Source organism: Chiloscyllium punctatum, chromosome 23, assembly GCF_047496795.1.
Source record: "Chiloscyllium punctatum isolate Juve2018m chromosome 23, sChiPun1.3, whole genome shotgun sequence".
Classification (NCBI taxonomy): Eukaryota; Metazoa; Chordata; class Chondrichthyes; order Orectolobiformes; family Hemiscylliidae; genus Chiloscyllium; species Chiloscyllium punctatum.
In genome coordinates, this window is record NC_092761.1 from 83,640,688 (window position 1) to 83,653,059 (window position 12,372).

Below are 12,372 nucleotides of genomic sequence, written 5' to 3' on the forward strand. Positions count from 1 at the left end.
TCAATTCTGTCCATCCCTTCAATTATTTTGCAAGTTTCAATGAGATCACCTCACATTCTTTGAAAGTCGAGAGAACATAAGCCAATCTCTCTTCATGGACAATTCCGGGAACAAGTCTGGTAAACATGCATTGCTCTCTCTCTCTCTCTCTCTCTCTCTCACACACACACACACACTGTCTCTCTCTCTCTCTCTGTCTCACTGTCTTTGGTGATAATATCTCTCCTGAGATAAGGAAACCAAAACTGTCCACGAAAAGTGCTGGAAATCACAGCAGGTCAGGCAGCATCCTTGGACAGAGAGGAATATTTCAAGTCGAGGTGTGGTCTAACTAAGCTCCTACACAATAGAAGCAAGACATCACTACTCCTGTACTCAAGTCCTCAAACTAGAAGTCCGGAAACAAAATGAGCATCAAAATAGATCCAAATAATCCCAAATCAAAGACACATATTTAATATCTTATTAAAGCGAATCAGCTGTAATCTGTAAAGGTACAACTCTCCCCGTGAATTGGTGATACCTGTTGCTCAGTAGTTTCAGCAAGTCAAGTACAGCATTGTATTCTGTCCTTTCACTAGAATAAGGATAACTTCCCAATATAAGATTTACGATCTGGGTAGTTCTTCAAATAAATCCACAATTTCTAAACAGGCAAAGTTTACGTGGTCTAATTATACAGGAACCCAATGGACCATTCAAGCCCTCTGGTTTGTTCCAGCATTCAGTCAGGTCATTACTGATTGGCACTTCACGTGCCCTAATCCACACAACTCTGTAACCCTTCAAACCCTTGGCTTAAAAAATCTATCAATTGCACTCTTGAAAATTTAAATTAACAAGATGCATTTGAGCAAGATATTAATCATCGGTGATATTGAGAACACGAAATCAATGTGAATAGATTGTTAGATCAGTCCCATTTGTTTCCTCTGTACAGTGATCCTGTTTCACCTTATCATAGAAATATTTGGAGTGGAAATGGGACAGGTCAAGAAGGTTGCTGTTATAAAATAACACACCAGACAGGGATCCTCGCCCCCTAAACAATTCCCCCTGTTCACCCACTTTACCTCAGCCATTAGGAGCACACCGTTCTGACTTAGAAATATATTGCCATTCCTTCAGAGTTGCTGGGTCAGAATCCTGGAATTCCGTCCCTGACAGCATTGTGGATGTACAGACAGCATCTACACTGCAGTGGTTCAAAAATCAGCTCACCACCATAAAACACCAGCTCAGTCAATGACGCCCTACACCCCATGAATGAATGATAGAAAAAGCAGGTCTAACAAATCATGGGGCACAGTAAAACACTGCTTTGCTCTTTGTTTGTCCAACTCTGCTGACTCAACCTCCCAACCTGTGCCTCAGTTGCTCCTCTATCCAATGGGGTGTCAAATTGCCCTTTTTATCTATCTCTAAGCTGTCTCTCAATGGCACCCTGACCTTTCCGTGGTAACATCCCATGTGCCTTCTCATCCTACGCTCAGGTTTCTAATTCTTTTTCAATTTTTGTCCATTGACATTGGGACCCTTCACCAGATGTAACAAATGCAGTTGGGTGGGACGGTGGCTCAGTCATTAGCACTGCTGCCTCACAGCTCAAGGGATTCGGGTTCGATTTCAGCCTCGGGTGACTGTCTGTTTGGAGTTTACATGTTCACTCTGTTTCTGCTGGGTGCTGTGGTTTCCTCCCACAGTCCACAGAGATGTACAGGTTAGGGTGGATTAGCCATGGGGAGTGCAGAGATAGGATGGAGAACTAGGTCTGGCATGTGATGCCCTTTGGAGGGTCAGTGCAGATTCGATAGGCCCCTTTCAACACTGTAAGGTTCTATGACTTCTGGAAATTTTAAGTATGACCCAGCATGGTGTCACCACTGGTCACATACCCAGCTGTTTAATCCCCTCTTTGTCCTCTATCAACAGTTGCACCCTAGGGATGTCGATGTGAAGACGGGGTCCTTGTGGCTGCCCCTTCACTGGAGTATCGAAGCTCCGATTGTTCTTGCTGTAAGAAAACATTTTGAAAAAAGACTGTCATGGTTCAGATAACAACATGCATTTATGTAGCACGTTCAACATAGTAAAAGTGCCAAGGTGTCTCGCCGCAACATTATGAAGTAAAATCTGACAGATTCAAAGGAAAATAGGAAGTTCATAGGTGTTTATCTCAGGACAGTTACAAAAGGCTTGCACTCATGCTTGCAGCTGAGCTTCCAGGTTGATCTGGGTGTCTGCTTCCTCATCTCTGAGATCAAACCCAGGCTTCGAGAGTGCAGTGCTGGAAAAGCACAGCAGGTCAGGCAGCAATCACAGGAACAGGAGAATCGACGTTTCGGGCATAAGCCCTTCATCAGCAAACCCAGGCTTCACCAAGCAAGCACAGTGAGGACAGCTCAGTTACTGGATCAAACCCAGAACCATTAGCATAAATGATTTGGATGAAAATGTAGGTGATATGATTACTAAGTTTGCAGATGACATGTAAAATGTTAGAGTTGTGGATTGTGAGAGTAGTTGTCAAAGGATACAGCCGGATATAGATCAGTTGGAAAGTTGCTTGGGGAAATGGCAAATGTAATTTAATTTGGACAAGTGGGAGGCAATGCATTTTGGGAAGTCAAATGCAAAAGAAAAGTATACAGTAAATGGCAGGACCCTTAGGAGTTAGGAAGATCTACAGAGGGATCTTGGGGTGCAAGATCCCTGAAAGTGGCAGTTCCAGTGTGTAAAGTGAGGTATATAGAATGCTTTCATTCATTTGTTTGGGCATTGAGTATATGTTGGTAAGCCAGATTGCAGCTGCATAAAATTTTACTTAGATTACATCTGGAGTATAGTGTGCAGTTCTGGTCACCATACTATAGGAAGGATGCGGAGGCTTTGGAGATGATTTGAAAGAGGTTTATCAGCATGTTGCCTGGATTGGTGTGTATTAACTATAAAGAGAGATTGGACAAACTTGTATTGTTTTTGCTAGATTGTTGGGGGTTGAGGGGTGACCTGTTAGAAGTGCATAAAATTATAAACGGCATGGATAGGGTGGAAATGTTAAATATAAGTATGGTGGCTCAGTGGTTAGCACTGCGGCCTCACAGTGCCAGGGACCCGGGTTCAATTCCCACCTCGGGCAACTGTCTGTGTGGTGTTTGCACGTTCTCCCCGTGTCTGCGTAGGTTTCCTCCCACAGTTCCAAAGATGTGGAGGTTAGGTGAATTGGCCACGCTAAATTGGCCGTAGTGTTAGGTGGAGTAGTCAGGGGTAAATATAGGGGGGTGGGTTACTCTTCGGAGGGTCAGTGTGGATTTGTTGGGCCGAAGGGCCAGTTTCCACACTGTAGGTAATCTAATCATAAGGGGACATAGGTTTAAGGTGAGAGGGGGAAAGTTTAAAGGAGATATGCAATTTTTTTACGCAGAGTGTGGTAGATGCCTAGAATGTTTTGCCAGGGGAGGTGGTAGAAGCATATATGTTAGCAACATTTAAGAGGCATGTAGGCAGAGACGTAAACAGGCAGGGAATAGAAGGATGCAGACCTTGTGCAGGCAGATGGGACTGGTTTAGAATGTCATCATGGTCAGCACAAGACATGGTGGGCCAAAGGGCCTATTGCTGTGCTGTGCTATTCTATGTTCTGTTAAACCATGTAGTGCTCCTATGACAGTTTCTTCATGTTGTTAAGTAACAACCCAATCCAAGATCATAATGTTACCCAAATCAGTTTACTGTTGGTTTCAGCACCACGGCTAGCAATTCCCAAAGGAAGACCCCTGCCTTTCATTCTGGAGAAAATAAATCTGAAAGTGCGAGTGACAACAAAGCAAATCAATTGTGTGTAGCTTCCCAAACATTTGACTTACCTCTGTGTTTTCTGGCAATTGAAACGAGAATCATTACCAAAATCAACAGATTTTCCGATATATATTTATAGCATGCCAACTTCTATCAGAAATTACTCTTTATCTTCAGAGTCATGTCTTCATCAGAAAGAAAAAGAACTTATATTTATGTGGCACCTTTTACGTCCTTGTGACTTTACAGCCAATGGATTATTTTGCGTCATAGTCAGTGTGGACAATAGCAGCAGCCAATTTGCACACAGCCAGATTGCCCAATAGTAAAATAGTGACAATTTTGCCTTTACGTGGTGCTGGTGGAAGGAACATCTTGGCCAAGACTGAGAGATTTCCCCTGCTCCTCTTCATACTTTACCGTCCTTTACTGTCCACCCAAACAGTCATATTAGAGTGTAATATCACATCCAAAAGACAGCACCTCTAGCAATGCTGCAATCTCTCAGTAATACACTGAAACCTCAGCCTAGATTTAGAATTTAAACCACAGATCTTGAACCAATAACTTTCTGATGGAGTAACAGGGTGCTATGCTGATTATGATTACGAGTTCTCAACAAAGACTTATCCTTGAGTTTTCCTTCCCCCGTTACATTGGCATGCTAAACTCCTATTCCCTCACTGCAGCCAAACTACCACACATTGCTTCTGGTAATTACTTTTGCTTTAACTTCATGGAGGGATTTATTTAGTTTTGGGGTTTACTACAGTCCCCACAGCAAGTGCTTGCACTGATGCCAACCATCTGTGCAGTCTAAGTCAGTGATGATATTTACAGAAGGTGATTAGGGAACACATCAAGAGATAATCTGCGGATGATCCTTTTGGGGAACGTCCATGCCAGGGTGCACAGCAATGCATTAGGTATCCCTTATGAAATGTAGTGAAGAATCTGAGCAAAGGTTACTACTGAAAAACCATAGTGACATTTCTGAGCAAGCAATCTCTCTTCAATGAACTGGTGGCTAGAATGAGTTTTCAGTTTAATGTCTTTAATATAAGTGCAACCTAGAATCAAAGAAATGTTGATATATCTGGCACGGTCGGCCATTTGGCCCATTCTGCCTCTTTTCACTCTCTGAAATAACAGTTGTACTTTGTGCCTAGTCAGAGGATTGAAATTCTGCAGTGTGTAACACACCTCCTGACTCCTCAAAGCCTCTCCACCATAAACAAAGGCAGAAGTCAGGAGTGTGAGTGAGAATGGAATTCCTCTCCACTCACTTGGAGTTGGCATGCTAAATTGCCCATACTATTAGGTGCATTAGTCAGAGGGAAATGGGTATGGGTGGGTTACTTTTCGGAGGGTCAGTGTGGACTTGTTGGATTGAAGTGCCTGTTTCCATACTGTAGGGAATTTAATCTAATCTAAACTAACTTTTTGCTTGAATCCAAAGTGTGGCACCATTTAAATACTTTTTTAAAAAAATCCATATCCACAGTGTTACTTCGATAAAATCCAAGAAACTCAACACTATTCTGAACAAAGCTACCTGCTTAACTGACACCTCATCCATCACCTTTCACATTCTCAGCCTTCACCACTGATTCCCATTACTAACAAAATGCAATGACTCACAAAACATCCTTTGACAGCATCTTCCTAACCCATGAAGTTTACCACCTGGAAGAACAAGGATAGCAGATACATGGGGTCACCACCAACCATCAGCCGCTTGCCAAAGCACACACCACCCTGACTTGGAAATATATCTCAGTTCCCTCAATGTCATTGGGTCAAAATCCGGAAACTTCTTCCCTAGCATCACCGTGAGTGTCCCTGAGGTACTTCAGTGGGTCAAGACGAGAGTTCACCACCACCTTCTCAAGGGCAATTATGGGCAGAAAGTAAATGCTGACAGAGCTAATGATGCCCATGTCCTGTGAACAATAAGAAAAGGAATAGTCCCTTTGCCTTTTGTCTATAATCTGCATATTTCTCATGCTCAAGTACCTGTCTAACTTGATTTTACATTTACTTATAGAATCATTAATTAAGTAATAAGTAATGAATAAGTAATTCTCCACAGAGAAGGTTGCAAATCTTAACAACTCTTGTTGAGAAAAATTCTCCTGGTCTCATGTCCAGCTGTTTTGCCAATGATTTTAACTCATTTTTGACTCACTTTGTCATACTTCACTATTTACCTCAAAGACACGATGAATGTACAGGAACTGGAATCTGATTGGTTTGTTCCCATGTGAAAGAAGTATTTTCTGACCTCATATGTTCTTCAAATGCTTCAAGGAACAAATATATTCCCCCTCAGTTCAAGTTCAACTCAGGCTGTTAGACTAAAGTTTGCACAAGGTAATGGTTCTGAAAGGGTTAATGTTGGAGACTGCACTAAGCTCCACTCGATCTGACAATGTCGTACAGACTAGGGTGGGGAAATCATGAGAATAGCTCGGGATCTCAAAGGGGCCAGATGTGCCCTCTCTTTCGCCTAATAGTCTAAGTAACAGTGTCTAACTAATTTGTGTGAATTGTACCTAATTACTGTTGTATGATAAATTGTATTTAATTAAGACAAGAGCCTTTTCTTGTTAAGAATCACTAATGGTTGACCCTCCACCAATATAAACCAAATAGATCCTCAGACTAAGTCAAAGAGGATTGGTGGGTGTATCCTCCTACAGAGAAATACCACAGCATTGCATCAATTTCCAATATAAATGGGCATGAAAGCAAGGCACAAAACAGGGCAGGAGTACCTTGCAGAGAGAGCTGATACTCGGCATTCCCTTTAGTTTTCTTATTGGCTGTGCAAGCCTCTGAGGTCCATGCCTGGCACTTACTCCTGGTGCCAGAAGCGAATGCTGTGATTGGTGCACTGAAAATAATCACCATGTGTAGGACAATGGAGCCCCTGTATACATGCTGAGAAATGTGTTGCTGGAAAAGCGCAGCAGGTCAGGCAGCATCCAAGCAGCAGGAGAATCGACGTTTCGGGCATAAGCCCTTCTTCAGGAATGAGGAAGGTGTGCCAAGCAGGCTAAGATAAAAGGCAGGGAGGAGAGACTTGGGGGAGGGATGTTGGAAATGCGATAGGTGGAAGGAGATTAAGGTGAGGGTGATAGGCTGGAGAGGGGGTGGGGTGGAGAGGTCGGGAAGAAGATTGCAAGTCAAGAAGGCAGTGCTGAGTCCGAGGGTTGGGACTGAGACAAGGTGGGGGTAGGGGAAATGAGGAAGCTGGAGAAATCTGCATTCATCCCTTGTGGTTGGAGGGTTCCTAGGCAGAAGATGATGCACTCTTCCTCCAGGCGTCATGTTGCTATGGTCTGGCGATGGAGGAGGCCAAGGACCTGCATGTCCTTGGCAGAGTGGGAGGGGGAGTTAAAGTGTTCAGCCACAGGGTGGTTGGGTTGGTTGGTGCAGGTGTCCCAGATGTGTTCTCTGAAACGGTCTGCAAGTAGCTGGCCTGTCTCCCCAATGTAGAGGAGGCCACATCGGGTGCAGCGGATGCAGTAAGTGATGTGTGTGGAGGTGCAGGTGAATTTGTGACGGATATGGAAGGATCCCTTGGGGCCTTGGAGGGAAGTGAGGGGGGAGGTCTGGGTGCAAGTTTTGCATTTCTTGCGGTTGCAGGGGAAGGTGCCGGGAGTGGAGGTTGGGTTGGTGGGGGGTGTGGACCTGACGAGGGAGTCGCAGAGGGAGTGGTCTTTCCGGAACGCTGATAGGGGAGGGGAGGGAAATATATCCTTAGTGGTGGGGTCTGTTTGGAGGTGGCGGAAATGACGAAGGATGGTGGGATGGTAGGTGAGGACCAGTGGGGTTCTGTCCTGGTGGCGATTGGAGGGGCGGGGTTCAAGGACGGAGGAGTGGGAAGTGGAGGAGATGCGTTGGAGAGCATCGTCAACCACGACTGAGGGGAATTTGTGGTCTTTGAAGAAGGAGGCCATCTGGGTTGTTCCCACCACCCTCCAGCCACAAGGGATGAATGCAGATTTCTCCAGCTTCATCATTTCGCCTCCCCCCACCTTATCTCAGTCCCAACCCTCGGACTCAGCACCGCCTTCTTGACCTGCAATCTTCTTCCTGACCTCTCCGCCCCCAACCCCCCTCCAGCCTATCACCCTCACCTTAACCTCCTTCTACCTATTGCATTCCCAACGCCCCTCCCCCAAGTCCCTCCTCCCTACTTTTTATCTTAGCCTGGTTGACACACCCTCCTCATTCCTGAAGAAGGGCTTATGCCCGAAACATCGATTCTCCTGCTCCTTGGATGCTGCCTGACCTGCTGCGCTTTTCCAGCAATACATTTTTCAGCTCTGACCTCCAGCAACTGCAGTCCTCACGTTCCCCTGTATACATGCACAGCTGGACAGCTTCGTGGGGACTGGTGTGTGACAAACTGTGGCAGGACATTGCAGAATGGGCAACATCTGATCAGGTATCATTCAGAAGTCTGCCTGATTTTCCAGTCAGTGTCTCTACTGGAACTAACCTACACCATATCGGGTCGGCATTGCCAGTTTAGACTGAAGGGTCTGTTTCCATTCTGTACATCTCTCTGACTCTATGACTATGACTATGTGCTGAGGTCAGTCATCATGGTATTGGTCTGGACAACTGGAGTCAGGGAGCACCAGTTCAAATCAGTTTGAGAATCCCAAACCAGTTTTGGTTTTTAATAAGAAGCAGGAACCAGTAAGTTATCGACAGAAAAGCCCAACTGATTCTCTGATCTCCTTCAGATAAAGAAACCAGCTTTACTCAATCTGGCCTGTATGTGACTCCTGTCCGACTCTAACTGACGTCTGAAGTAGCCTTGCAGGCCACTCAGTGACTCCACAAGACCGGCAATGAAATGAACTTGCTAGCAATGTCTACATCAGGAAGAATTCATTTTTGTTTCCTAAAAGGACACAAGCCACAGCACACCTAGCCCCTTGCTCTCTCACCAAACCACCCCACTTCAAATATTGAATATTTTGGGGGTTGGGCTGGGTGTTTTACAAAAAAAACAAAGAATTCCTGGCCAATAACCAGTGTTCATGCATGGTTTGGCAGGTCGGTGAATTAAAATGGGAAAGGCAGGTTGACATTTGAAAATAAAATCTGAGCTAATATTCCACAAGAGACTCTCACTCTCTCTGTGTACCTGTGGTGCTGACTGTATCCTTTCAGGGTATTTGTTTCTCAATCTTATTGGTACTGACCAGGTGATAAACAATTTCCATTCAGTCAAAATAATTACAGCTTCTATTTTCCTTGTTTCCTGCAACAGCGTTGGTTTGAAAATCTCGGAACCTCCAGACTCTTTTACCACCGTTTCCAATTTCATTTTCAAAAACTACTTTGAGGTCTTGTTCCTTTCAAAGCACTCTGCTTCACTCTGAGTGTGATTTCCACTTTGAGCCATGCAACAATATATCAGTGTCACATCTAATGAGAGACATCTCCTCAATTTGTGTTTCTTTTCTTTTTGTTCTTTGAACACAAGAATTTAAATTATTTTTTTTGCAGCAGGAAGCATGTCACTGAAAACCAAAAAGGTAAAATGGTAGTGGGGTGGGGGGGGGGGGGGTTGGGAGGGGGGTTGGGGAGGAACTTCCAGTTCTCTTCTGATGCTTGCTTTGAAGTTGCAGATGAAAAATCAAGTGAAAATCAAAGAACCTTACCACTGATTGACTCTGTACCATTACAGAGATACAAAGGGGAAACTGCTTCTATTCTGAACAAGCTGTGGCTCAGCGTCAACACTCCCACCTCACAAGCTCACTGTAAGTCCAAGAGCCAGTCCAGGGCACAAAAACTAGGCAGACACTCAAATGCTGTGCTGAGGGAGTGCTCCACTGTTGGAGGTTCTGTTTTTCTGATCTGATGTTAAACTGAGGCTTCACCTTCCGTCTCAGCTGGATGTAAATGATTGTGTGTCATTATTCTGAAGAACAGCATGGGAATTCATGGTGCCTTGATCAATATTTATCCCTCATCAAATAACACTGAGAATTGATTACCTGCTCATTATCTTCTTGTCTTACTTGTGGGATCTTGCTGCGTACACATTTGTGGCTATGATTTCTACAATACAGCAGTGATTGCACCTTAAATTGACTTTACTGGCTTTAAAGTATGTTTGGGACATCCTCAGTCAGGAAACAACAATATAAATAATATAATTTAACTATAAGGAAACTGACTTTTTGTGACTGGCAACAATTCAAAATGCAGACACTCTAGATACAGAGATTCTTATGAAAATGTTAAAGGTGTTGCTGCTCTGGTGCAGATATTCCAGGTGTCGCTATTCTAGATGCAGATACCTCAAATGCATATATTCTAGACGCAGATACTGTAGATGGAGATATTCTAGATGTAGATACTGTAAATGCATAGATTCTAGGTGCAGATACTGTAGGTGGAGATATTCTAGATGTAGATACTGTAAATGTACATATTCTGGGTGTAGATACTGTAGGTGAAGGTATTCTAGATGTAGATACTGTAAATCCACATATTTTGGGTGCAGATACTGTAGATGGAGATATTCTAGATGTAGATACTGTGAATGCATATATTCCAGGTGCAGATATTGAAGGTGTAGATATTCTAGGTGCGGATACTCCAGATGCAGACTGCAGATACTCTTGGTAGATACTTTATGTGCTATTATTCACTATGTAGAAACATATAGATGCAGTGATTCTTGCTGCAGGTTTCTAAGCATGCCTTACCTTATTAGCATTTCCGCCAGGCTCTTTGCATCTGAAAAATATGAAAAAATGCAATGATTAGTTTCCAAGAAAAGGAAAAATTGCTTAACTGTTAAAGCTCCATATGAGAAGAATTTTGACAGAACTGTCTTTGATTTTTATGGAATTTGAAAGATAGCCAGAAAGAGCACTGATGAAATTTATCATCCATTATGATTGGCAAGCATGAGTGACTGGTTTTAAAAAAAGAATGTACTGTAAGAGAGCAGAACCGCTACCAGCTGTTCCGCTCTCACCCAACACTGTGACATTTAAATGGGTTATAACTCCACAGGCATCAGCGGTCTTTTTAATATCTCTTTCAGCTAGCCACACTTAATAAATGAGTGTCCCAATTTCAGTCCAAACCCAGGGGACACAGGCAGGCAAAGGCAGATTTGAAATCAGCCATGTCACTCAAAACTCCTGTCAGATGGGAGAGATCCCATTTGAATATCTTCAATAAATGAGCTCAATGACAATGACAAGAGATGTCTGGTTGAAATGAGAAAAAATAGATAAAAGCCGTATTTACTGACATCAGTCATCAGGAAAGTATGAATTTAAATGGATATAAACTTTGCAAAACTAACTATATTCTTATGAAAGGGTCATGATTTATCCCTGTGCAGAATATTATGAGGTCATGTAATTCTGTTCTGTACAGTAATGGGTGGTATAACAGTGGAGAGAAGGCCAGTGAAAAGAGATGGATGTTAAACCTGGCATTAGCTCGGTGCTCTAAGAATTTACCTTGGGGAAAACTAGAAATGTGTGCTAACAAGGAGGCCTCTCACCCTGGTTTGGTTGGTACATGAGGAGCTAAGCTGCGTCTAGGACAAGGCAGCGACTTGATTGACACACTGCCACCATTTTAAACATTTGTTCCCTTCACGATTCATGCACAGTGGCTGCAAAAACCCACCAAGGCTCCTTCTATCGCAGTACCTCCCAATATGTGGCCGATAATAATAAAGACAGCAGGTGCTTGGGAACATCACTGTGTGCAAGTTCCCTTCCAAGCTACCCACAAGATCAACTATTCCTCGGGTTGGGGTAAGAGGTTCGTGTGTGTGGGTGTGTTTTTTGTTATTCATTCACAGGGTGAGGGCATCACTGGCTAGGCCAGCATTTATTGCCCATCCCTGATGGCCCAGCGGGCAGTTAAGAGTCAACCACATTGATGTGCGTCTGGAGTCACAGGAGACCAGATCATGTGGGAATGGCAGTTTCCTTCCTTAAAGGGCAGATGGGCTTTTCAACAATTGGTGAAGGATTGATGGTGACTATTAGATTTTTAATTCCAGATGTTTACTGAATTCAAATTCCATCACTGCCGTGGCTGGATTCGAACCCAGGTTCCTGGAATATTACTTAGATTAATAGTCCAGTGGTATTATTGCTGGACTATTGGTGTGTGTGTGTGTGTGTGTGTGTGTGTGTGTGTAAGTCTGTACGTATGTGTGTGGGTGGGCATGTGTATGTGTGTGTGTATGTATAAGTCTGAGTGCATGTGTGTGGGTGTGTGTATATGTTTATGCATGCCTGTGTATGTGGGTATGTGTTGTGTGTATTTCTCTGCATGTATATGTGTGTGGGTGTATTTATTTGTCTGTGCATGTATGCATGGCCATCTGTATATGTGCGTGTGTGAGTATGTGTGTATGTTTATGTGTGTGTGCACGCGCATCTGTATATCTCTGCGTGTCTATGTGGGCATGTGTATATGTATGTCTGTGTTTGTGTGTGCAAGTGTGTAAATGTCTGTGTTTGTGAGTATTTGTTTCTATGTGTGAGAGACAGAGAGTGTGTG

At 43.6% G+C, this 12,372-nt stretch overlaps 1 protein-coding gene across 1 annotated transcript in view; it reads right to left on the reverse strand.

Moving 5' to 3' along the window:
• Positions 1-12,372, reverse strand: part of dscaml1 (Down syndrome cell adhesion molecule like 1) — a 584,291-nt gene that overhangs the window by 10,197 nt on the left and 561,722 nt on the right. The window contains exons 28-29 of the mRNA XM_072593321.1: positions 10,542-10,572; positions 1,896-2,014 (exon numbers count right to left, since the gene is read on the reverse strand). Of these exons, the coding sequence (XP_072449422.1) occupies positions 1,896-2,014; positions 10,542-10,572 (150 nt within the window). The remainder of the gene's footprint in view (positions 1-1,895; positions 2,015-10,541; positions 10,573-12,372) is intronic.